This window comes from Plectrocnemia conspersa, unplaced genomic scaffold, assembly GCF_051122295.1.
Source record: "Plectrocnemia conspersa isolate PC_06_02 unplaced genomic scaffold, ASM5112229v1 ptg000014l, whole genome shotgun sequence".
Classification (NCBI taxonomy): Eukaryota; Metazoa; Arthropoda; class Insecta; order Trichoptera; family Polycentropodidae; genus Plectrocnemia; species Plectrocnemia conspersa.
The window spans coordinates 35,030,519-35,057,531 of NW_028277178.1; the positions used below are offsets into that span (position 1 = coordinate 35,030,519).

Genomic DNA, 27,013 nt, shown 5'->3' on the forward strand with positions numbered 1-27,013 from the left:
AGTGATCGATTTATTTTGTCACTTCTCTAGCTACCCGAGACAAAATGAAGTGCGCTAGAAGTGCGCCGGGCCACGCTGCCTCTCGAAACATTACAGACAAGTTAAGTACCGGGAGGCAGTAGGAGCGGAGGGGGGTTTTAGTGGGTAAAAATCCCACACTGTCACCTTTCTGTTGAAACAGTGGCGCCTTTTGAAGGTTTCCCCTCTCAAGGAAAAAAAAAAAAAAAAAAGGTTAGGTTAGGTTAGTCGTGCGCCGCACCCCGAACGGAGCGGATCGTTTTGCGCGAGCTCCGCCGCTCGCCGCCGGCTCAAGGAGTAAACATTCGCCTACCGAGGCGAATGTAGTATCAGTGTGTGCGCGTTCTCCAGCCCTTTCCGATAAGCTATTAAGAGCTTCGGTAGGACAACGGAGAGCGCAGATAATCGAGAAAGATCGATGTTTTTATGATTTTTCAAACGTCGATCTCGAGTGCGAAATTAACATCAAATGTGCGGGGGGTTCTACTGACCCCAAAACAAAGTTTTCAGTACTAAAAAGTGACCCAGTGCGACGCAAGGGAACATTTTGTGAAGTGCGCGTCCCGGCGGCCATTTTGTTTGCCACGCCCGGCCGCTCAGCTGATCGCCACGTGGCGCGGCAGATTGCAGCGCCACACACACATCAACGGCGTGACTGCGCAACTAAGCTCTGGCGTACAACCCTAAATAAAAACATATTTACACCGATATCAACACTTTTGGGGAAAAAAAAAAAAAAAAAAAAAATTCAAATTATAAAAACTTAAACTTAACAACTAAATTACTTCTAAAATAATAATACTTCTTTTTTTAAATCAAACTTAAAAATTAAATACTTAAACAATAACATTCCAGTAAATAATAATACAAACTGCAAAAAATTAAAACTTAAACAACTAAACTACTTCTATACAACTCAATTCACTTATAAATCTATACTATAAACTATCATCGCGTGCGCGCTTTCGAGACCTCTCCGATAAGCCCTCAAGAGCTTTGCTAGGACGACGGAGAGAGCAGAAAATCGAAAAAGATCGATGTATTTACGATTTTTCAAACGTCGATATCGAGTGCGCAACCGACACCAAAATTTGCGGGGGGTTGCCCTGAACTTAAAACAAGGTTATTAACGCTAAAAGTTAACCAAGTGCGACGCAAGGGAACATTTTGTGAAGTGCGCGTCCCGGCGGCCATCTTGTTTGCCACGCCCGGCCGCTCAGCTGATCGCCACGCGGCGCGACAGATCGCAGCGCCACACACACAATAACGGCGATACCGCGCAACCAAGCTTTGGCGGACAAACCTAATTAATAACATACGTACACCTAAATAAACACTTTTCGAAAAATAAAAATAAAAATTATAAAAACTAAAACTTAAGAACTAAATTACTTCTTAAATTAAAAAAAAAAAATTATTCTATAAAATCAAACTTAAAAATTAAATACTTCAACAAATAACATTCTAGTAAACAATAATATAAACTGCAAAAAACTAAAACTTAACAACTGAACTTCTTCTATACAACTCAATTCACTTATAAATCTATACTATAAACTATCATCGTGTGCGCGCTTTCGAGACCTCTTTGATAAGCCCTCAAGAGCTTTGCTAGGACGACGGAGAGATCAGAAAATCGAAAAAGATCGATGTATTTACGATTTTTCAAACGTCGATTCTGGAGGCGCAAGTGACATCAAAATGCTCGGAGGGTTGCCCTTAACACAAAACAAAGCATTCATCCCTAAAAAGTGACCCAGTGCGACGCAAGGGAACATTTAGTGAAGTGCGCGTCCCGGCGGCCATCTTGTTTGCCACGCCCGGCCGCTTCGGTGATCTCCACGCGGCGCGGCAGATCGCAGCGCCACACACACACCAACGGCGTGACTGCGCAACTAAGCTCTGGCGGACAACCCTAAATAAAAACATATTTACACCTATATTAACACTTTTGAAAAAAAAAAAAATAAAAATTCAAACTATAAAAACTTAAACTTAACAACTAAATTACTTCTAAAATAAAAATAATTTTTATAAAATCAAACTTAAAAAATTAAATACTTTAACAAATAACATTCCAGTAAACTTTAATTTAAATAAAAAGTCTAAAATAAATAACTAAAAATCTAAGTGCAAATATAAGCTACAATATACCAAACAATTTGACTCTACATCCTAACCTCAATAACTTGCAAATATAATTACCTATATACAATTATACAAATAAACTAACCATGTCACCGGAAGCAACCGACCGCGAAGCCCGCATCACCAAGGAAGTAATGGACCTTGCGAGGTTTATCGTCAGCCACCCGAACGTCCACAAACCCATAAAGGAGGGCATAATGATGCTAAGGCTGATCCTGGCAGAAAACACGGTCAAAGCTAAGCCCGATACCTGCACCAAACCAGCCACGGCCGCACCAGCAGCGCAGACTTCCTTACGCAGCCACAAACCTCCAGCACCCGACCAATTGGAGCCAAAAAGCCTGCAAACAACAAATCCTCAAGCGCCGGTACCAAAACAGCCACGGGAGAGAAGCAAGACGCCCTCCAGGCCCGATGCAACCTCTAACGCCGCTAAAAAGCCGCCTTATGATACTCACAAGGTGGCCGGCCGCAGAAAACTAGCAAAGGCCACCAAGGATAACAAAAAAGCGGCGCAGAACGCTACACCTCCAGCCGCCACCACAAATAAGAAAACCGCGCCTAGGCCACGCAGAGGAGCCCCAACGACCGAGACGCTCGTGCTTACCTGCAGCGGAGAAGCCCCAAAATCGTACGCGAGCATCCTCCGCCAGGTAAGCGTCGCCATGAAGGGCACCGGTGTCGACGTTCGCACCAACAAGCGCACCCAGAAGGGGGAGCTGGTCCTTCGACTAGGAAGAGGCGGCGAAGGAGCCGACGCTCTAAAAGCCGCTCTTATGGAGGCGGCAGGACCGGGAGCGACAGTTGTCAGGCCAACCAGAGCAGCAGATACAACAACAATCACCCTGAGGGACCTCGACTACAACGCGGCCGTCGGCGACATCACGGAGGCACTAGCGGAGTCCCTCAGCGAGGGAGTCGGCAACATCATAATCTTGGCACAGAGAGATGCCTACTGCGACACACAAGTGTGCGTCGCAAAAGTGCCCCACACTGCCAAACTAGACACCTTGCTGAGGAACGGGCGAATAAGGATCGGACTAAAGCGATGCCGCATTAGGATCCGCGCCGACCCGCTCAGATGCTACCGATGCGCCGCCTACGGCCACGTCGCCTCGCGATGCAAGGCGCCTGACCGATCCGGACTCTGCAGAAGCTGCGCGCAGCCCGGGCATAAAGCCGCCGACTGCAAATGCGAAGTAAGGTGCATCGTCTGCGACAACCACAGCCGCAACGCAGCCGCCGCCGCGCATCGCTATGGCAGCGCCCAATGCCCCGCTTTCAGAGCTGAGCTCGAGCGCTGTCAAAAAGCTGCGAAGCACCATGCAGACGAACAGCTCCAGACCTGCGCAACTCAGCCACAGCAGCCCACTACTGACAGAGAGCCGACAAGCAGTCTCGACTCAGCCAGAACAGGAGGATCCCGAGGCGACATGCTGCCTATAAACTGAAAGAGCTACTACCGCAAGAAAAACTGCATCGCGTCACACGTACGCGGGGCAGTGAGAGATAGGGAGGTTGAAAGATGATAAATCACCTCTCGAACTACCCAAGAAAGAAGACCATCAGCGACGTCAAAGCGCTAAAAAGAAGAGCGTCAACCGACAGGATAACTGCGTCGCGTTAAATAAACGCGACGCAGCGAGAGACAGGGAGGTTAAGAGGTAAATATTTTTGCCTTTTGTCCTACCCTAGACAACGGAAGAGCGCAAGAAGTGCGCCGGGCCACGCTGCCTCTCGAAGCATTACAGTCAAGTTAAGTACCGAGAGGCAGTAGGAGCGGAGGGGGGTTTTAGTGGGTAAGAATCCCACACTGCCACTGTATCTGTAGACACGGTGGCGCCTTTTGAAGGTTCCCCCCCTCATAGAAAAAAAAAAAAAAAAAAAAAAAGGTTAGGTTAGGTTAGGTTAGGTTAGGTTAGGTTAGGTTCAAAACGCGAGCCCCACACGGCCCGCGAAACGAGGCAATCGTGATTGCGACTGGCAAAATCACGTACGCGGAAGTGATCCGCGCAATCAGAAAATCGGTAGTGCTTCCAGAGCAAGCAGAAGTAAAAAAAATCCGAAAAACACGAAGTGGAGAAGTGCTTCTAGAATTGAAGCGCGGATCACAAAACGCGACGGAGCTTCTCGCAGCGATTGCCTACGAAATGGGCGAGGAAAACCCCGCCAAAATTCTCACTCCCCAAACGAGAGTGACTTTGCGGGATCTCGACGGCGGCACAGACATAGAGGAGGTCAAAGAGGCGATAGCTGCAGCTCAACCAGAGCTGAAGGACATCAAAGTTCTTTCGCTGCGACCCTCCTACGGCGGAACACAGACAGCAGTGGTCTTACTGCCCACAGAGCATGCTGTGAAACTTCTAAAAATTGGAAAAGTCCGCGTCAAATGGATCAACAGCCGCGTGCGGGAAGCCCCACGGCAACCGGAACGCTGCTACAGGTGCCGCGAAACTGGCCACATCGCAGCGAAATGCACATCCCCCAGAGACAGGAGCAAAGAGTGCTTTCGCTGCGGTCTAGAGGGCCACAAGGCAGCGACGTGTTCCGGCAAGAAGGTCGCCGCGATGGAAACGAGCGCATCAACGTCCTGCAAATAAACCTTAACGGGTGCAGGACGGCCCAAGACTTGATGATGCACACTTCCATCGAAAAAGGCGCGGACCTAGTTGTCATATCAGAGCAACACCACCATTCTTCGCACCGTTGGTACGGAGGATCTGGCTGCAAGTGCGCCATTTATGTGCCGTCGTCGAGACTTAGGGAGAGCGGCGTCGGAGCGGCAGACGGTGAGGGCTTCGTATGGGTCGAGGCCGGGGGGATACGGTTTTACAGCTGTTATTACTCCCCGAACTCGCCCATCGAGGCTTTCATCGGCGACATGGCCCGGCTAGCAGAGGACGTCAGGACTTCGACACTGCCCGTCGTCGTCGCCGGGGACTTTAACGCCAAGGCACCGGAGTGGGGATCATCCACGACGGACCGCCGAGGAGTTGTGCTCTCGGAGACGGCGTCGCAGCTTCACCTGCACGCGGCTAATCGAGGAAGCGCCTTCACATTTCGACGTGGAGATAGCGGTTCCATATTAGACGTATCATTCACAAGCGAGTCGATCGCAAATCGAATTGCGAAATGGGAAGTTCTGGAAAATACATACTCGGGCAGCGACCACTTATACATAGAGTTTCAGCTTGCCGATCGAGCAGAAAGAAGCAGACTTCCCACAAGCACCGGTTGGGCGGTCAGCAAGCTGGACAGCGATAAGCTGGACAGGGCGGTGGCCGCCGAGAGAAGCAAAGTGATCGACTTGGCACGCAGAGGAGCACCAGCCGAGATCACCGTGAAGGCGCTCAACGACCTCCTTAGCCGCGGCTGCGATGCGTCCATGCCTCCAAGAAGAGGACAGCTTCGTAGGCCGACCTACTGGTGGACCGAAGCGATCGCGGAACTTCGCCGAAAGTGTCTCTCTGCGCGACGAAGAGCGCAGAGAAGACGCGGTGACGAGTCGCTTCGAGAAGCTTATAAGGGAGCCCGGAAAGCTCTCAACATCGAGATCAGCACAAGCAAATCGCGATGCTGGAACGAGATGTGCGCCACGCTGGCCCTAGGTTAGGTTAGGTTAGGTTAGGTTAGGTTAGGTTAGGTTAGGTTAGGTTAGGTTGGGGTTCGAAGGCTGATACTAGGCATTGGTGAAACGCGGCGTGCTGGACGCCGTGTTTCTATAAAAAGCCAATACGCCTCTGCGAATCACAGCAGCTCTGTCAGCAAGGCCGATTGTCAGGCGTCCTCGTCGCGGACCCCGGTAATGCAGTCACTGTTAACAACTGTGACTGTAGCTAACTGACGAAGGCCGAATGGCGAGCATCCTGCGCCATAAAACAGGACACCAGATAAGGGACGGAAAACCCTGACAGAAAACCAAGTCCCAATCCAAGGTGAGAAGCAGCGTGCCGAGGGATGCATGGCCACGGGGACTCTAAGCAGCGTGGTCGCAGACGATCTCTCGGGAGGACCAGCCGAATCTCCTGAGTAAGAAGGCTTATCCGGCCAAGCGGGGCTCTGGTCGGATGGACCATGTTCCCTAGCTAATCGTGGGATCAACTTATGGAGCAACTAACAAATAAAAACTTGACGTTAAAAAAAGCACTGGAGGACCTCGAAAAAGAAATTTTCGAGGTCGAAGAATTCACAAAGGCGCACGCAAACGCGCACAAACCGATCAAGGAAGGCATTAAAGCCATAAGGCTCGCCTTCCTTAAAACAGTGAAGGCAATTGACGGGATAAATGTCTCACCGAAGATTTCGGTAGGACACGCATCAACCCAAACCGTCGAAGCAACAAAGGAGATTGCAAAAGCAGCGCCCACTCCACGCCAAAAAAACTAGGTACCGAAGAGGACGGCGCCCATCTCTAAAGGAGTAAACGGAGTAACCGCCAGACCGCAGGAAGGCTGGACTACAGTCGGGGCGGCAGGAAAAAAGAAGAAAAAGACGAAACCCGATTCTCAAACGAAAGAAAAAGAGGTGACGAAGGGGGACGACAAAGTCTCCACCGCACGTATCCGCAAAGCACCGGAGCCTGGGCCTACGATAAAGCCTAAAAATAGGCACCCCAAGGCAGGAAGAGTGCCCGCCGACACCATCATATTAAAAAAAGCTGATGGTGAAGGAGCTGCGTCCTACGCAGAAATTCTGCGTAGCGTCCACGCTTCGACAAAAAATAAAAAATTGGACGTCAAAGCCGTGCGAAAGACGCAGCGCGGAGAATTAATCTTCCGAATGGGAAGAAAAGCTGACGGGGCCGAAGCAGACGCTCTGCAGGCAATTATTACAGAGGCGGCCGGACCACTTGCCAAGATCCATCGAGTGGTGCAAAGCCGGGATGTCGAGATTCGAGATCTCGACGAGGGAGTGACCCCAGAAGAGGTCATCGAAGCCCTAAAGGAGAACAAAATCTCGACATCCAGCGCCAAACTAAGACCGGCGCACAGCGGCACCCAAGCGTGCATGATAAAACTGCCGTGCACGCCAGAGACCGACGCCCTGCTGAGAAACGGGCGCATCAAGATCGGTCTCGTGAGGTGCCGCATCAGAGAAAGCGTCAAAGTCAGACGTTGCTACCGGTGCATGGGCTACGGGCACTTTGCAGCAAAATGCAAAGCGCCCGACCGCAGCAAATTGTGTCTACGATGCGGGCAGGATGGCCACAAAATTGCCAACTGTACCAACGCACCAAAATGCCCGCTCTGCACCGACAGCGACAACGGCGGACAGCGACGTCAACAAACCCCAGCAGCGCACACAAGCGGCAGTAGGCGGTGCCCTAAATTTAGGGCGGAATGGGAAAAGTGTCTGAAGAACGCGACAAAATGATTCGCGTTCTTCAGATAAACCTGAACCACAGCCAGGCGGCTCAAGACCTGCTGCATCAGACGGCCAGCGAGCTGCGCGTAGATCTAGTCATCGTGTCGGAGCAACACAGAAACTCAGCAAGCCGATGGTACTCCGACACGGGCTCTAAAGCGGCGATCTACTTGCCAACGAGCCATCTACGTGTAGCAAACGCTCCGGAAGTCGGCGGAGACGGATACGTCTGGGTGGAGGCGGGAGGCTATAGAATATATAGCTGTTATTTCTCTCCCAACTCCACAATCGACGAGTTCGCCAACAGCCTGAGCGAGCTGGCCGAAAGTGTAAGAACGTCGACACTGCCCGTCATACTGGCCGGCGACTTCAACGCCAAGGCGCCGGAATGGGGAGCTGCGGTGACAGACAGTAGAGGAAGCTTGCTCTCGGAGATGGCGGCGCAAATGCGCCTACTAGCAGCAAACGTCGGCAACCACTACACGTTCGTCCGCGGAAATACCGGGTCAATCGTCGACGTGACGTTCGTCGACGAAGCTATCGCGAGTGGAATAAGGAACTGGAAAGTTCTCGACGTCTACTCGCATAGCGACCACCGGTACGTGAGCTTCGAGCTAACAACGAGCGCGAGAGCACCGCTTCGAAGAACTACCGAAGGATGGTGCGCGCGAAAGCTCGAAGTGACCGCCGTGGACGAAACGGTTGCAAGGAAGCGCGCAGCAGTCGTTGAATCCGCAAAAAGCGGCACCGGAGCGGAGGACGTCGTCCGCTCACTCAACGACGTGCTGCGAGAAAGCTGCGAGGCGTCAATGCCGAGGCGGAGCCGGGGGGCACGTCGGAAGCCGGTCTACTGGTGGAACGACACCGTAGCCGACCTGAGACGAGAGTGCCTATCCCGCCGCCGGGCAGCGCAAAGAAGACCGACTGTAGAAAACGGTCAAGCTTACCAAGAGGCTAGAAAAGCGCTCAAAGTAGCCATCAAAGAGAGCAAAGCGCGATGCTGGGAAGAGCTCTGCAAGTCGGTCGACGACGACCCGTGGGGAAGACCGTACAAAATGGTACGAAAGAAGCTGGCGGTTGGTAACGAGGACCCATTCCTGAACAACGTTGCCAACCTCGAAACGGTAATTGCCAGCCTTTTCCCGCGGCACGTCAAGACCGACTGGAACATTCCAAACAACAGCATCGCCCCCGCAGAAGAGTTTCTTCCGTTCTCTAAGGAAGAGCTGCTGGCAGCCTCAAACCGGCTCAAACCAGCAAAGGCACCGGGACCGGACTGCGTTCCAAACGCAGTCATCAAACGCGTAGCCGAGAAAGATCCCGAGTTGCTGCTAGCAGCTTTGAACGCCTGCCTTGCCCAAGGGACATTTGCCGCCCCGTGGAAACGGCAAAAGTTAGTCCTGATACCTAAGGGCAAAGCAGGGCCGCCCGGCCCGTCGGCCTACAGACCTCTGTGTATGCTAGACGGAGTCGGAAAGCTACTGGAGAGGATGCTACTACAGCGCCTCCAGTACGCCTTGGAGAACGAAGAAAGCGGGCTGTCACCGCAGCAATTTGGATTTCGACCCGGACGCTCCACCGTAGACGCCATCAGCCAAGTCGTGCAGACGGTGAGGCTGGCATGGCAGGGGAGCGTCAAGAGGAGCGAGCACGTCGTGTTGATCGCGTTGGACGTTCGCAACGCGTTCAACACGGCGAACTGGAGCACGACTCTCACCGCACTCGCCAACATCGGAGTTCCAGTATACCTGCTGAAAATGGCAAAAAGCTATTTCAGCGGCAGGATACTGGAGTACGAGTGCATGGGCAAGAAATTCCAGCAGGAGGTCACAGCTGGCGTTCCTCAAGGGTCGGTCCTCGGACCGGCACTTTGGAACGCTATGTACGACGGACTGCTGCGACTGCCCATGCCCGAAGGCGCGAGCATCGTAGCGTTCGCGGACGACGCGGCCGTACTCGTGAAGGGGAAAACCGCGACGAATCTGCGACTCGTTGCCGAAACTGCACTAATTCACGTGAAGAGCTGGCTGGACGGAGCAGGACTAGAGCTCGCCGTCCACAAGACGGAAGCCATGCTCTTCACGCGTCGCAGAAAGCTGTCGCCGCCTTCGATCGCCATAGACGGCTTCGAGGTGCCCTACAAGCGGTCACTGCGATACCTAGGAGTCTGGCTCGATGACAAGCTGCGCTTCGCGAAACACGCGGAGATGGCAGCTGCGAAGGCGGCGAGAACGGCGAACGAACTCGCCAGGCTGATGCCGAACGTCGGTGGACCGAAATACAAGAGAAGAAAACTCTACAACGAAGTGGTCCACTCTATCCTACTCTATGGGGCCCCAGTGTGGGTGGACGCCATGAGAGTGGATAGGACGAGGCTCAGTCTGGCTAGAGTTCAACGAAGGAGTGCGCTGAGAGTCGCCTCGGCTTACAGGACAGTCTCGGAAGACGCCATCCTGGCCTTATCCGCAATTCCGCCCGTCGACCTGCTAGCCAAGGAGAGGCAGGCGATTTATAAAGGACGAGCGACGAAGGAACGGGCCAGGGAGCTGACCATGCAGGAGTGGCAAAGTCGGTGGGACGCCTCCGTTAAGGGAAGATGGACGCATAGGCTCATCGGGGATCTGAAGGCTTGGAGCCAGAGGAAACACGGTGAGCTAAGCTACCATCTTTCCCAGGCGATCACCGGACACGGGTGCTTCGGTGCCTACCTCAACAAAATAGGCAAAGAGGCAACCCGTGGGTGCCATCACTGCGAAAGTGACACCGACGACGCAGAACACACTTTGTTCGGCTGCTCAGCATGGGAAGAGCAAAGGGCACAATTAAGAGCTGCGATCGGGGTTGAGGAACCCCTGACTCCCGAAAGCATGACGCCCTCCATGCTGAGCTGCCAGTCTGCATGGTCAGCTTGGGTTATATTCGCAACTGATGTCTTGAAAACTAAAGAAAGTGAAGAGAGACTCCGCCGACAAGGCGGTCGTTAGTAAACAAAAAACTAACAAGACAACTGACATCGCGAAGTAATGCCTAACGGCGGTTTCCGGGACGTCCGTGGTGAGTAGGTGGGGGTAGGTTTTAGTCAGTAAGAATCTGACACTATCCTCCGGCGTTTCCGGGGGATGTCTTATGCAAGATTTGCTACCTCCGGAAAAAAAAAAAAAAAAAAAAAAAAAAAAAAGGTTAGGTTAGGTTAGTCGCGCACTGGCACTCATACAGAGAGGACGTGCGGCCGGTGCTCACGGCGAAAGGGGCGCAGGCCCAACAGGCGGGCGCATTCCCCAGCAATCTTGAAGATTGGAAGACCAGCTGGACAGACCAGCTGCTGGAGAAAGTGACAACTTTTACAGTGATAGTGAGACACTGAAAGTGCTCCCGGGAAAGCCGGAAAACCTGGACTCGGAATTTTCTGGGTTTTCACCCCATTTTTCCGAGCTTTTCCGACATTTGGAAGAATTTAGGAATTTTCCGGATTTTCCGAATTTTCCGAAAGTTTTTCCGGTACCAGCAACTGACACACAAAAACCGAGTTCTTAAAGGCACTTTTCCGGGATTTTTCCTGGTAAGTAATCGGTTTTTCCAGAATTTTCCGGGCTTTTTGGTTTAATGAATTGCACACCGACAGCATTCCAATAAAATTTTCCGGAATTTTAAAAGTTGGAAGGAAAATTTTCCGAATTTTCCAAACTTCCTCGTGTGTCAAACTTTGCAAAGGAGAAAAAATTTTGTTATTTTATTTTCTTTTCAAAGACTTCCAGGGACTTGTACAATTAGTTACTAAGGGTTAGTTTAGATTTTTTTTTTGTTTCTTGTTTTTTTTTATTTTTGAAAAAAAAAAAATATGGAGTTACAGTGGGAGCGAATAAAGGCTGCCATAGAGCATTTAGAAGGGTTTATCAAGGGGCACAGAAATGTGCACTCCCCGATAAAAGAAGGAGTGTTAGAGATAAGGCGGGCTTTTAACGCCATAAAAGAGGCCACTAGGCAAACCGCAAGGACCGCTTTGACGCCGGCTCTTGCATCGGAGACATTTTCTGTCACAGCACCTGCGATGACAGCTGAGCCTTTGCAGGCGCCTAAACCTGTGACTACACCGGTACCAGCACAGGCGGACTGGCAGCTTGCAAAGCCGCTTAAAAAAAACGAAAAAAGGAGGGCGCCAAAGGACACAGCGAGTGTCGTACAGGCGCAGGCACAGGCGAAGAAAAACGCTCTGTCAAAAAGTGCTCCCGCGAAATTCACCTCGAACACGGCAAAAAATGACGCCAAAACGCGCATGGAAACGAGCGCATCTACGTCCTGCAAATAAACCTTAACGGGTGCAGGACGGCCCAAGACTTGATGATGCACACTTCCATCGAAAAAGGCGCGGACTTAGTGCTCATATCAGAGCAACACCACCATTCTTCGCACCGTTGGTACGGAGGATCTGGCTCCAAGTGCGCCATTTATGTGCCGTCGTCGAGACTTAGGGAGAGCGGCGTCGGAGCGGCAGACGGTGAGGGCTTCGTATGGGTCGAGGCCGGGGGGATACGGTTTTACAGCTGTTATTACTCCCCGAACTCGCCCATCGAGGCTTTTATCGGCGACATGGCCCGGCTAGCAGAGGACGTCAGGACTTCGACACTGCCCGTCGTCGTCGCCGGGGACTTTAACGCCAAGGCACCGGAGTGGGGATCATCCACGACGGACCGCCGAGGAGTTGTGCTTTCGGAGACGGCGTCGCAGCTTCACCTGCACGCGGCTAATCGAGGAAGCGCCTTCACATTTCGACGTGGAGATAGCGGTTCCATATTAGACGTATCATTCACAAGCGAGTCGATCGCAAATCGAATTGCGAAATGGGAAGTTCTGGAAAATACATACTCGGGCAGCGACCACTTATACATAGAGTTTCAGCTTGCCGATCGAGCAGAAAGAAGCAGACTTTCCACAAGCACCGGTTGGGCGGTCAGCAAGCTGGACAGCGATAAGCTGGACAGGGCGGTGGCCGCCGAGAGAAGCAAAGTGATCGACTTGGCACGCAGAGGAGCACCAGCCGAGATCACCGTGAAGGCGCTCAACGACCTCCTTAGCCGCGGCTGCGATGCGTCCATGCCTCCAAGAAGAGGACAGCTTCGTAGGCCGACCTACTGGTGGACCGAAGCGATCGCGGAACTTCGCCGAAAGTGTCTCTCTGCGCGACGAAGAGCGCAGAGAAGACGCGGTGACGAGTCGCTTCGAGAAGCTTATAAGGGAGCCCGGAAAGCTCTCAACATCGAGATCAGCACAAGCAAATCGCGATGCTGGAACGAGATGTGCGCCACGCTGGCCCTAGACCCGTGGGGCACACCGTATAAACTTGTAAGGAAAAAGCTGCGAAGAGCGACCGTCGACCCATACCTCGAAAATAAAGAAAATATGAAATTAATAGTCGACGGCCTCTTCCCGCAGCATCCGGAACTATCCAAAATAAGCATCGCAGCAGACAACGCTGAAAACAACTCCCTTATGTTCAGCGTGGAAAACTTGACCGATGCTGCAAAAAGGCTTAGCGTGAAAAAGGCTCCTGGCCCGGACGGCGTGCCTAATGCAGTCATACGCCAAATCGCCGCAACAGACCCAGAACTGCTGCTTGCTGCTTACAACACGTGCCTTAGCGAGGGCACGTTTGCCAAACCCTGGAAAAGGCAGAGGCTTGTGCTGATCTCCAAGGGCAAGGGAGCTGAACCCGGTCCATCCGCGTACCGCCCCCTGTGCATGCTGGACGGTTGTGGCAAAATATTAGAGAGATTGATCCTGCAGCGCCTCCACGCCACTCTAGAGGACCAAACGACCGGACTGTCGGAGAAGCAGCATGGCTTTCGCTCCGGCAGATCCACAATTAAAGCTATCGAAAGCGTCGTAGCAAGAGTAAGGAAGGCGTGGGAAGGCAGCGTTAAAGCTAGCAGCCACGCTGTACTTATAGCTCTCGACGTACGAAACGCCTTTAATTCGGCCAGATGGACACTAATTTTAAAAGCGCTGACAGAAAAGAAAGCTCCAGCGCCCCTAGTGAGACTCGTCGAGAGCTATTTCGCTGATAGGGTGCTGGAGTACGAAAGCGGGGCTAGTAAACGCCTCCGCCGAGTGACGGCAGGCGTTCCGCAGGGGTCGGTACTCGGACCTACACTCTGGAACGTTATGTACGACGAGCTGCTGCGAGTGGCCATGCCGGACGGCGTGGAACTCGTCGCCTTCGCGGACGACGTCGCGGTGATGGCCACCGCCAAGACGACCACGCAGCTGCAGACTGTCGCAGAAGAGGCGCTACATGCGATCCAGAGATGGATGGACCACGCCGGGCTCACGCTAGCGACTGAGAAGACCGAAGCAGTCTTCTTCACTAGGAAGCGGAAGCTACCGCCGCCCAAGATAGCTTGGAACGGCAACATAGTAGCTTTTAAAAGAGCAATACGCTACTTGGGCGTGCAAATCGACGACAAGCTGCGTTTTGCAGCCCACGCGGAAGCGACTGCGGCCAAAGCCGCCAGAGTCGCTGAAGATCTCGCCAGGCTGATGCCGAACGTGGGTGGACCCAAGCAGAGAAGAAGAAACCTGTATAATGAGGTGGTCCACTCAGTCCTTCTCTACGGCGCCCCGATATGGGCGCAAGCGACGAAAATAGAGAGGACCCGGCTCACACTGGCAAGAGTCCAACGCAGAAGCGCTCTGAGGGTAGCTTCCGCCTACAGGACAGTGTCCGAGGATGCCATCTTAGCCCTGTGCGGCATTCCACCGTTAGACCTACTCGCCTTAGAGAGGCAGTCGGTCTACTACGGACAAGAGAAAGCAGCCGCCAGAAAGGCGACATTCACGGAGTGGCAGCGAAGATGGAACGAGTCCACCAAAGGCAGGTGGACGCACAGACTAGTCGCCGACCTGTCCGCCTGGACGGGAAGGACACACGGCGGCGAGCTGTCGTTCCATCTTACGCAAGTAATGACCGGGCACGGCTGCTTCGGTCAGTATCTTAGAAGAATCGACAAGACAGCAAGCGCCACGTGCCTCCACTGCGACACCGCTGAAGACGACGACGCAGAGCACACCGTCTTCAAGTGCACAGCGTGGACGGCGAACAGAGCGGCGCTGGAAAGGGCCATAGGAAGAACTGCATCAGCAGACACTATGGTCCAATCCATGCTGGAAAGCCGAATAAACTAGGAGGCATGGACGGATTATGCGTCCGACGTCATAAAAATAAAAGAAGAAGCTGAAAGAAAGCTCAAGATAGCGGCCCTGACGGGACAGAGTCTCTAAACTGGACGAGCTGAAGTGCAATATCGGAAGATAGTACCGGCCGTCCAGGAGAGGGCTGGGGAGAGGTTTTAGCCGGTAGGTCGCTGCTTGCAGCGGAATCCGGCACAATCACCAGCAATCTGGACGCTGGTGAAGTCTTTCGAAGATTTCCTCTCCTCACAACAAAAAAAAAAAAAAAAAAAAAAAGGTTAGGTTAGGTTAGGTTAGGTTAGGTTAGGTTAGGTTAGGTTAGGTTAGGTTAGGTTAGGTTAGGTTAGGTTAGGTTAGGTTAGGTTAGGTTAGGTTAGGTTAGGTTAGGTTAGGTTAGGTTAGGTTAGGTTAGGTTAGGTTAGGTTAGGTTAGGTTAGGTTAGGTTAGGTTAGGTTAGGTTAGGTTAGGTTAGGTTAGGTTAGGTTAGGTTAGGTTAGGTTAGGTTAGGTTAGGTTAGGTTAGGTTAGGTTAGGTTAGGTTAGGTTAGGTTAGGTTAGGTTAGGTTAGGTTAGGTTAGGTTAGGTTAGGTTAGGTTAGGTTAGGTTAGGTTAGGTTAGGTTAGGTTAGGTTAGGTTAGGTTAGGTTTTGGCACGCAGAGGAGCACCAGCCGAGATCACCGTGAAGGCGCTCAACGACCTCCTTAGCCGCGGCTGCGATGCGTCCATGCCTCCAAGAAGAGGACAGCTTCGTAGGCCGACCTACTGGTGGACCGAAGCGATCGCGGAACTTCGCCGAAAGTGTCTCTCTGCGCGACGAAGAGCGCAGAGAAGACGCGGTGACGAGTCGCTTCGAGAAGCTTATAAGGGAGCCCGGAAAGCTCTTAACATCGAGATCAGCACAAGCAAATCGCGATGCTGGAACGAGATGTGCGCCACGCTGGCCCTAGACCCGTGGGGCACACCGTATAAACTTGTAAGGAAAAAGCTGCGAAGAGCGACCGTCGACCCATACCTCGAAAATGAAGAAAATATGGAATTAATAGTCGACGGCCTCTTCCCGCAGCATCCGGAACTATCCAAAATAAGCATCGCAGCGGACAACGCAGGGAACAACTCCCTTCTGTTCAGCGTGGAAGAATTGACCGATGCTGCAAAAAGGCTTAGCGTGAAAAAGGCTCCTGGCCCGGACGGCGTGCCTAATGCAGTCATACGCCAAATCGCCGCAACAGACTTAGAACTGCTGCTTGCTGCTTACAACACGTGCCTTAGCGAGGGCACGTTTGCCAAACCCTGGAAAAGGCAGAGGCTTGTGCTGATCTCCAAGGGCAAGGGAGCTGAACCCGGTCCATCCGCGTACCGCCCCCTGTGCATGCTGGACGGTTGTGGCAAAATATTAGAGAGATTGATCCTGCAGCGCCTCCACGCCACTCTAGAGGACCAAACGACCGGACTGTCGGAGAAGCAGCATGGCTTTCGCTCCGGCAGATCCACAATTAAAGCTATCGAGAGCGTCGTAGCAAGAGTAAGGAAGGCGTGGGAAGGCAGCGTTAAAGCTAGCAGCCACGCTGTACTTATAGCTCTCGACGTACGGAACGCCTTTAATTCGGCCAGATGGACACTAATTTTAAAAGCGCTGACAGAAAAGAAAGCTCCAGCGCCTCTAGTGAGACTCGTCGAGAGCTATTTCGCTGATAGGGTGCTGGAGTACGAAAGCGGGGCTAGTAAACGCCTCCGCCGAGTGACGGCAGGCGTTCCGCAGGGGTCGGTACTCGGACCTACACTCTGGAACGTTATGTACGACGAGCTGCTGCGAGTGACCATGCCGGACGGCGTGGAACTCGTCGCCTTCGCGGACGACGTCGCGGTGATGGCCACCGCCAAGACGACCACGCAGCTGCAGACTGTCGCAGAAGAGGCGCTACATGCGATCCAGAGATGGATGGACCACGCCGGGCTCACGCTAGCGACTGAGAAGACCGAAGCAGTCTTCTTCACTAGGAAGCGGAAGCTACCGCCGCCCAAGATAGCTTGGAACGGCAACATAGTAGCTTTTAAAAGAGCAATACGCTACTTGGGCGTGCAAATCGACGACAAGCTGCGTTTTGCAGCCCACGCGGAAGCGACTGCGGCCAAAGCCGCCAGAGTCGCTGAAGATCTCGCCAGGCTGATGCCGAACGTGGGTGGACCCAAGCAGAGAAGAAGAAACCTGTATAATGAGGTGGTCCACTCAGTCCTTCTCTACGGCGCCCCGATATGGGCGCAAGCGACGAAAATAGAGAGGACCCGGCTCACACTGGCGAGAGTCCAACGCAGAAGCGCTCTGAGGGTAGCTTCCGCCTACAGGACAGTGTCCGAGGATGCCATCTTAGCCCTGTGCGGCATTCCACCGTTAGACCTACTCGCCTTAGAGAGGCAGTCGGTCTACTACGGACAAGAGAAAGCAGCCGCCAGAAAGGCGACATTCACGGAGTGGCAGCGAAGATGGAACGAGTCCACCAAAGGCAGGTGGACGCACAGACTAGTCGCCGACCTGTCCGCCTGGACGGGAAGGACACACGGCGGCGAGCTGTCGTTCCATCTCACGCAAGTAATGACCGGGCACGGCTGCTTCGGTCAGTATCTTAGAAGAATCGGCAAGACAGCAAGCGCCGCGTGCCTCCACTGCGACACCGCTGAAGACGACGATGCAGAGCACACCGTCTTCAAGTGCACAGCGTGGACGGCGAACAGAGCGGCGCTGGAAAGGGCCATAGGAAGAACTGCATCAGCAGACACTATGGTCCAATCCATGCTGGAAAGCCGAATAAACTGGGAGGCATGGACGGATTATGCGTCCGACGTCATAAAAATAAAAGAAGAAGCTGAAAGAAAGCTCAAGATAGCGGCCCTGACGGGACAGAGTCTCTAAACTGGACGAGCTGAAGTGCAATATCGGAAGATAGTACCGGCCGTCCAGGAGAGGGCTGGGGAGAGGTTTTAGCCGGTAGGTCGCTGCTTGCAGCGGAATCCGGCACAATCACCAGCAATCTGGACGCTGGTGAAGTCTTTCGAAGATTTCCTCTCCTCACAACAAAAAAAAAAAAAAAAAAAAAAAAAAAGGTTAGGTTAGGTTAGGTTAGGTTAGGTTAGGTTAGGTTAGGTTAGGTTAGGTTAGGTTAGGTTAGGTTAGGTTAGGTTAGGTTAGGTTAGGTTAGGTTAGGTTAGGTTAGGTTAGGTTAGGTTAGGTTAGGTTAGGTTAGGTTAGGTTAGGTTAGGTTAGGTTAGGTTAGGTTAGGTTAGGTTAGGTTAGGTTAGGTTAGGTTAGGTTAGGTTAGGTTAGGTTAAGACCACTACCTGAACAACCATGAAACCATGGAGGCGGTGGTCGACGGACTGTTCCCGCGGCACCCCACTACCGACCGAACTGCAACCTGCGACCCAGCAGCAGAGCTTCCAAGCGGAGTCCTGCCGTTCTCCAAAGAAGAGCTGCAGGGAGCGGCACAGCGAATCAACTCCGCAAGGGCGCCGGGACCCGACGGCGTCCCGAACGCCGTCCTGAAGCGCATCGCTGAGAAGGATCCCGAGCTGCTTCTCGCAGCCCTCAACTCGTGCCTCGCCGAAGGAATCTTCGACGTGTCTTGGAAGCGCCAAAGGCTGGTTCTAATACCAAAGGGCACCAAGGCGACACCCGGTCCCTCAGCATACCGTCCACTTTGCATGCTGGACGGCCTGGGCAAGATCTTAGAGAGGCTGATCCTGGAACGGCTCCAGACAGTACTGGAGGACACCGAAAAAGGGCTCTCGCCTCATCAGCACGGCTTCCGCCGAGGGCGCTCGACAATAGGCGCCATCGAACAGGTGATCGAAACCGTCCGCGAAGCCTGGCAGGGAAGCGTCAAGCGCAGCGCAAACGTCGTGTTGATCGCGCTCGACGTCCGAAACGCGTTCAACTCGGCCCGCTGGAGCTCCATCCTAGTAGCTCTGGCTAAAATCGGCACTCCAGCATACTTGATCCGAATGATCGAAAGTTACTTCTCGGACAGGGTGCTGCAGTACGAATGCATGGGCAAAAGCTTTCAGCGAGCGGTCACTGCAGGCGTTCCCCAGGGTTCGGTCTTAGGACCCGCTCTCTGGAACGTCATGTACGATGGACTGCTGAGAGCGCCCATGCCCGACGAAGCCAGAATGGTCGCCTTCGCGGACGACGTCGCCATTTTGATTACCGGAAAGTCTACGACGTCCATCAAAATTGCCGGCGAAGAGGCCCTGCGAAGCGTCAAGAGTTGGCTAGACGGCGCCGGACTGGAGCTCGCAGTCCAGAAAACAGAAGCTGTGCTTTTCACCAGGCGCAGGCAACTAGAGCCGCCCAAACTCGTCTTTGACGGCTTCGAGGTTCCTTTTAGCAGATCGTTGAGGTACCTCGGAGTTCACCTTGACGACAAGCTTCGGTTTGCGGTACACGCAGACAAGGCGGCGACTAAGGCGGCGATCGTCGGTGAGGAACTCGCCAGATTGATGCCGAACATCGGAGGACCAAAATCAAAACGTCGACGCCTATACAACGAAGTGGTCCACTCCATCCTCCTCTACGGAGCCCCTGTATGGGCCGACTCCATGAGGGTGGAGAGAACTCGGCTCAAACTGGCTAGAGTTCAGAGAACCAGCGCATTAAGGGTCGCTTCGGCATATCGCACGGTCTCCGAAGCAGCCACTCTCACCGTCTTCGGCATACCGCCTATTGACCTCCTCGCGTTCAAAAGACAACGCATCTACAACGGGCAGTCGAAAGACGACGCCAGAAAAGTCACTTTCGAACGCTGGAGGGAACGTTGGAACGAGTCACCTAAGGGTCGCTGGACTCACCGGCTTATACCGGACCCGAAAGTCTGGAGTGAAAGAGGGCAAGGCGAACTGAGCTTCCACCTCACTCAGGTGCTAACCGGACACGGCTGCTTCGGCACCTATCTTAAGAGAATAGGCAAAGAAGCCACCGAAGAGTGTCACCACTGCGGAGACGCAAAAGATGATGCTGACCACACCCTATTTAAGTGCGCGGCATGGACGGAAGAACGAACCCGGCTAAAAGAAGCCCTCGGCGAAGACGTAAACAACGACAACCAAGTGTCAGCCGAGCAGATGGTCCCGTCTATGTTGCAGTCCAAGGAAAAGTGGACAGCGTGGACATCTTTTGCGACAACAGTAATGCAGGCAAAAGAGGACGACGAGCGACACAGGCGACAAGCCCTGCAAAGTTCTCCACCTCTAGCCGAACCACCATAACAGCAGCGCGCGCGTGCGAACAGCGTTAGGAGCAGACGCCGACTGCCGAGCAGTTTACGACTAGCGAAGTGATCGACAGACGTCGCACCCACAACCGCACGCGCGCAGCACTAAAGGCAGCCGACGACAGTCGCACGGTTCGCAAAAGGCAAGCGATCGACTGTCATCGCAAGAAGCATCAGACGACTGCAGTCGCACAAAAGCGACCAATAGCCGTCAGGCAAGGAGAGACAGGGGGCTCGAGAAGTGATCGATTTATTTTGTCACTTCTCTAGCTACCCGAGACAAAATGAAGTGCGCTAGAAGTGCGCCGGGCCACGCTGCCTCTCGAAGCATTACAGACAAGTTAAGTACCGGGAGGCAGTAGGAGCGGAGGGGGGTTTTAGTGGGTAAAAATCCCACACTGTCACCTTTCTGTTGAAACAGTGGCGCCTTTTGAAGGTTTCCCCTCTCAAGGAAAAAAAAAAAAAAAAAAAAAAGGTTAGGTTAGGTTAGGTTAGGTTAGGTTAGGTTAGGTTAGGTTAGGTTAGGTTAGGTTAGGTTAGGTTAGGTTAGGTTAGGTTAGGTTAGGTTAGGTTAGGTTAGGTTAGGTTAGGTTAGGTTAGGTTAGGTTAGGTTAGGTTAGGTTAGGTTAGGTTAGGTTAGGTTAGCCTGCAAACAACAAATCCTCAAACTCCGGTACCAAAACAGCCACGGGAGAGAACCAAGACGCCCTCCAGGCCCGATGCAACCTCTAACGCCGCTAAAAAGCCGCCTTCTAAAGATCACAAGGTGGCCGGCCGCAGAAAACTAGCAAAGGCCACCAAGGAGAACAAAAAAGCGGCGCAGAACCCTACACCTCCAGCCGCCACCACAAACAAGAAAACCGCGCCTAGGCCACGCAGAGGAGCCCCAACGACCGAGACGCTCGTGCTTACCTGCAGCGGAGAAGCCCCAAAATCGTACGCGAGCATACTCCGCCAGGTAAGCGTCGCCATGAAGGGCACCGGTGTCGACGTTCGCACCAACAAGCGCACCCAGAAGGGGGAGCTGGTCCTTCGACTAGGAAGAGGCGGCGAAGGAGCCGACGCTCTAAAAGCCGCTCTTATGGAGGCGGCAGGACCGGGAGCGACAGTTGTCAGGCCAACCAGAGCAGCAGATACATTAACAATCACCCTGAGGGATCTCGACTACAACGCGTCCGTCGGCGACATCACGGAGGCACTAGCGGAGTCCCTCAGCGAGGGAGTCGGCAACATCATAATCTTGGCACAGAGAGATGCCTACTGCGACACACAAGTGTGCGTCGCAAAAGTGCCCCACACTGCCAAACTAGACACCTTGCTGAGGAACGGGCGAATAAGGATCGGACTAAAGCGATGCCGCATTAGGATCCGCGCCGACCCGCTCAGATGCTACCGATGCGCCGCCTACGGCCACGTCGCCTCGCGATGCAAGGCGCCTGACCGATCCGGACTCTGCAGAAGCTGCGCGCAGCCCGGGCACAAAGCCGCCGACTGCAAATGCGAAGTAAGGTGCATCGTCTGCGACAACCACAGCCGCAACGCAGCCGCCGCCGCGCATCGCTATGGCAGCGCACAATGCCCCGCTTTCAGAGCTGAGCTCGAGCGCTGTCAAAAAGCTGCGAAGCACCATGCAGACGAACAGCTCCAGACCTGCGCAACTCAGCCACAGCAGCCCACTACTGACAGAGAGCCGACAAGCAGTCTCGACTCAGCCAGAACAGGAGGATCCCGAGGCGACATGTTGCCTATAAACTGAAAGAGCTACTACCGCAAGGAAAACTGCATCGCGTCACACGTACGCGGGGCAGTGAGAGATAGGGAGGTCGAAAGATGATAAATCACCTCTCGAACTACCCAAGAAAGAAGACCATCAGCGACGTCAAAGCGCTAAAAAGAAGAGCGTCAACCGCCAGGATAACTGCGTCGCGTTAAATAAACGCGACGCAGCGAGAGACAGGGAGGCTAAGAGGTAAATATTTTTGCCTTTGTCCTGTTCTGGATTCAGCCAGAACAGGAGGATCCCGAGGCGACATGTTGCCTATAAACTGAAAGAGCTACTACCGCAAGGAAAACTGCATCGCGTCACACGCACGCGGGGCAGTGAGAGATAGGGAGGTCGAAAGATGATAAATCACCTCTCAAACTACCCAAGAAAGAAGACCATCAGCGACGTCAAAGCGCTAAAAAGAAGAGCGTCAACCGCCAGGATAACTGCGTCGCGTTAAATAAACGCGACGCAGCGAGAGACAGGGAGGTTAAGAGGTAAATATTTTTGCCTTTTGTCCTACCCGAGACAACGGAAGAGCGCAAGAAGTGCGCCGGGCCACGCTGCCTCTCGAAGCATTACAGTCAAGTTAAGTACCGAGAGGCAGTAGGAGCGGAGGGGGGTTTTAGTGGGTAAGAATCCCACACTGCCACTGTATCTGTAGACACGGTGGCGCCTTTTGAAGGTTTCCCCCCCTCACAGAAAAAAAAAAAAAAAAAAAAAAAAAAAAGGTTAGGTTAGGTTAGGTTAGGTTAGGTTAGGTTAGGTTAGGTTAGGTTAGGTTAGGTTAGGTTAGGTTAGGTTAGGTTAGGTTAGGTTAGGTTAGGTTAGGTTAGGTTAGGTTAGGTTAGGTTAGGTTAGGTTAGGTTAGGTTAGGTTAGGTTAGGTTAGGTTAGGTTAGGTTAGGTTAGGTTAGGTTAGGTTAGGTTAGGTTAGGTTAGGTTAGGTTAGGTTAGGTTAGGTTAGGTTAGGTTAGGTTAGGTTAGGTTAGGTTAGGTTAGGTTAGGTTAGGTTAGGTTAGGTTAGGTTAGGTTAGGTTAGGTTAGGTTAGGTTAGGTTAGGTTAGGTTAGGTTAGGTTAGGTTAGGTTAGGTTAGGTTAGGTTAGGTTAGGTTAGGTTAGGTTAGGTTAGGTTAGGTTAGGTTAGGTTAGGTTAGGTTAGGTTAGGTTAGGTTAGGTTAGGTTAGGTTAGGTTAGGTTAGGTTAGGTTAGGTTAGGTTAGGTTAGGTTAGGTTAGGTTAGGTTAGGTTAGGTTAGGTTAGGTTAGGTTAGGTTAGGTTAGGTTAGGTTAGGTTAGGTTAGGTTAGGTTAGGTTAGGTTAGGTTAGGTTAGGTTAGGTCGCTAAACGAGCTTCTGCGCGACGCCTGCGACGCCTCGATGCCCAAGCGCGGCTCAAACCTACACCGCAAACCGGCCTACTGGTGGACGGACGAGATCGCCGACCTGCGACGCGCCTGCACAGCGTCCCGCAGACGCGCCCACAGGCACCACTTCGCCGTGCCACAAGAACGACAGGACTACAAGGACGCTAAAAACGCGCTGCGTCTAGCTATTAAGCAAAGCAAAGCGCGCAGCTGGGACGAACTCTGCAAGTCGGTCGACGAAGATCCTTGGGGGTTGCCGTACAGGCTAGTACGCAACAAACTCAGCGTCCGGAACGAAGACCTCTACCTAAACAACCATGAAAACATGGAGGCGGTGGTCGACGGACTGTTCCCGCGGCACCCCACCACCGACCGAACTGCAACCTGCGACCCAGCAGCAGAGCTTCCAATCGGAGTCCTGCCGTTCTCCAAAGAAGAGCTGCAGGGAGCGGCAAAGCGAATTAACTCCGCAAGGGCGCCGGGACCCGACGGCGTCCCGAACGCTGTCCTGAAGCGCATCGCTGAGAAGGATCCCGAGCTGCTTCTCGCAGCCCTCAACTCGTGCCTCGCCGAAGGAATCTTCGACGCGTCTTGGAAGCGCCAAAGGCTGGTTCTGATACCAAAGGGCACCAAGGCGACACCCGGTCCCTCAGCATACCGTCCACTCTGCATGCTGGACGGCCTGGGCAAGATCCTAGAGAGGCTGATCCTAGAACGGCTCCAGACAGTACTGGAGGACAATGACAAAGGGCTTTCGCCACAGCAGCACGGCTTTCGCCGAGGGCGCTCGACAATAGGCGCTATCGAGCAGGTGATAGGAACCGTTCGCGAAGCCTGGCAGGGAAGCGTCAAGCGCAGCGCGAACGTCGTGCTGATCGCGCTCGACGTCCGAAACGCGTTTAACTCGGCGCGCTGGAGCTCCATCCTCGCCGCCCTGGCCAAAATCGGCACTCCAGCATACCTGGTCCGAATGATTGAGAGTTACTTCTCGGACAGGGTGCTGCAGTACGAAAGCAGGGGCAAGAGCTCCCAGCGAGCGGTCACGGCAGGCGTTCCCCAGGGTTCGGTCTTAGGACCCTCTCTCTGGAACGTCATGTACGATGGACTGCTGAGAGCGCCCATGCCCGACGAAGCCAGAATGGTCGCCTTCGCGGACGACGTCGCAATCCTGATAACTGGAAAGTCCACGACGTCCATTAAAATCGCCGGCGAAGAAGCCCTGCGGAGCGTCAAGAGCTGGCTAGATAGCGCCGGACTGGAGCTCGCAGTCCAAAAGACGGAAGCGGTGCTCTTCACCAGGCGGAGAAAACTAGAGCCGCCCAAACTCGTCTTCGACGGCTACGAGGTACCTTTCACCAGATCAATGAGGTACCTCGGAATACACCTTGACGACAAGCTCCGCTTTGCAGTTCACGCGGACAAAGCGGCGGCCAAGGCAGCCACTGCCGCTGGAGAACTCGCTAGACTTATGCCGAACATCGGAGGACCAAAGTCGTCACGTCGACGACTATACAATGAAGTAGTCCACTCTATCCTCCTCTACGGGGCCCCTGTGTGGGCAGACTCCATGAGGGTAGAGAGAACCCGGCATAAGCTGGCTCGAGTCCAGAGAACCAGCGCGCTAAGGGTCGCCTCTGCCTACCGCACGGTTTCTGAAGCAGCCACTCTCATAGTGTCCGGCATTCCGCCGATCGACCTCCTCGCGTTCGAAAGAAAGCGCATATACAACGGGCAGCCGAAAGACGACGCCAGAAAAGCCACTTTCGAACGCTGGAGGGAACGATGGAACACGTCACCGAAGGGCCGCTGGACCCACCGGCTCATTCCGGACCCGAAGGTCTGGAGCGAGAGGGGTCGAGGCGAACTGAGCTTCCACATGACCCAGGTGCTAACCGGACACGGCTGCTTTGGCGCCTACTTGAAGAGAATAGGCAAAGAAGCCACCGAAGAATGCCACCACTGTGGAGACCCTAAAGACGACGCCGACCACACCCTTTTCAAATGCGCAGCATGGACGGAAGACAGGACCCGGCTGAAACAAGCCCTTGGCGCTGACACCCACGCTAACAACGACAACGAAGTGTCAGCCGAGCAGATGGTCAAGTCCATGCTCCAGACCAAAGAAAAATGGCTAGCGTGGACGGCGTTCGCTACCACAGTGATGAGGGCAAAAGAGGACGCCGAGCGACTTAGGCGACAAGCCTCTCAAACTCCGCCACCGCCTGCTGAACCACCATAGCCTCAGCGCACGCGCGCAAGTAGCGCCAGGAGCAGACGACGACTGCCGAACGGTTCACGACTAACCACGTGATCGACAGTCGTCGCACCCGCACTTGCACGCGCGCAGCCCCCCCCCCCAGGAGAAGCAGCCGACGACCATCGCACTGTTCCGATCGATCGATGGTCATCCCAAGAAGCTCAGATGACTACAGTCGTACAAAAGCGACCGATAGTCGTCACCCAAGGAGAGACAGGGAGATCGAGAGGTGATATATTTTATTGATTTATTACCTTTTGAGCTACCCGAGACAAAATGAAGTGCGCTAGAAGTGCGCCGGGCCACGCTGCCTCTCGAAGCATTACAGACAAGTTAAGTACCGAGAGGCAGTAGGAGCGGAGGGGGGTTTTAGTGGGTAAGAATCCCACACTGCCACTGTATCTGTAGACACGGTGGCGCCTTTTGAAGGTTTTCCCCCCTCACAGAAAAAAAAAAAAAAAAAAAAAAAAAAAAAAAAAAAAAAAAGGTTAGGTTAGGTTAGGTTAGGTTAGGTTAGGTTAGGTTAGGTTAGGTTAGGTTAGGTTAGGTTAGGTTAGGTTAGGTTAGGTTAGGTTAGGTTAGGTTAGGTTAGGTTAGGTTAGGTTAGGTTAGGTTAGGTTAGGTTAGGTTAGGTTAGGTTAGGTTAGGTTAGGTTAGGTTAGGTTAGGTTAGGTTAGGTTAGGTTAGGTTAGGTTAGGTTAGGTTAGGTTAGGTTAGGTTAGGTTAGGTTAGGTTAGGTTAGGTTAGGTTAGGTTAGGTTAGGTTAGGTTAGGTTAGGTTAGGTTAGGTTAGGTTAGGTTAGGTTAGGTTAGGTTAGGTTAGGTTAGGTTAGGTTAGGTTAGGTTAGGTTAGGTTAGGTTAGGTTAGGTTAGGTTAGGTTAGGTTAGGTTAGGTTAGGTTAGGTTAGGTTAGGTTAGGTTAGGTTAGGTTAGGTTAGGTTAGGTTAGGTTAGGTTAGGTTAGGTTAGGTTAGGTTAGGTTAGGTTAGGTTAGGTTAGGTTAGGTTAGGTTAGGTTAGGTTAGGTTAGGTTAGGTTAGGTTAGGTTAGGTTAGGTTAGGTTAGGTTAGGTTAGGTTAGGTTAGGTTAGGTTAGGTTAGGTTAGGTTAGGTTAGGTTAGGTTAGGTTAGGTTAGGTTAGGTTAGGTTAGGTTAGGTTAGGTTAGGTTAGGTTAGGTTAGGTTAGGTTAGGTTAGGTTAGGTTAGGTTAGGTTAGGTTAGGTTAGGTTAGGTTAGGTTAGGTTAGGTTAGGTTAGGTTAGGTTAGGTTAGGTTAGGTTAGGTTAGGTTAGGTTAGGTTAGGTTAGGTTAGGTTAGGTTAGGTTAGGTTAGGTTAGGTTAGGTTAGGTTAGGTTAGGTTAGGTTAGGTTAGGTTAGGTTAGGTTAGGTTAGGTTAGGTTAGGTTAGGTTAGGTTAGGTTAGGTTAGGTTAGGTTAGGTTAGGTTAGGTTAGGTTAGGTTAGGTTAGGTTAGGTTAGGTTAGGTTAGGTTAGGTTAGGTTAGGTTAGGTTAGGTTAGGTTAGGTTAGGTTAGGTTAGGTTAGGTTAGGTTAGGTTAGGTTAGGTTAGGTTAGGTTAGGTTAGGTTAGGTTAGGTTAGGTTAGGTTAGGTTAGGTTAGGTTAGGTTAGGTTAGGTTAGGTTAGGTTAGGTTAGGTT

At 52.8% G+C, this 27,013-nt stretch overlaps 1 protein-coding gene across 1 annotated transcript; it reads left to right on the forward strand.

Moving 5' to 3' along the window:
• The first annotated feature begins 4,639 nt into the window (after positions 1-4,639).
• LOC148226819 (uncharacterized) lies at positions 4,640-5,779 on the forward strand. The gene has a single exon (XM_088204627.1). The coding sequence runs from the start codon at positions 4,640-4,642 to the stop codon at positions 5,777-5,779; it is 1,140 nt and encodes a 379-aa protein (XP_088060753.1).
• The last annotated feature ends 21,234 nt before the right edge of the window (positions 5,780-27,013 follow it).

Coding starts and splice junctions, on each gene's coding strand:
- LOC148226819 (XM_088204627.1), top strand. CDS start 4,640: ATGCACATCCCCCAGAGACAGGAGCAAAGAGTGCTTTCGCTGCGGTCT.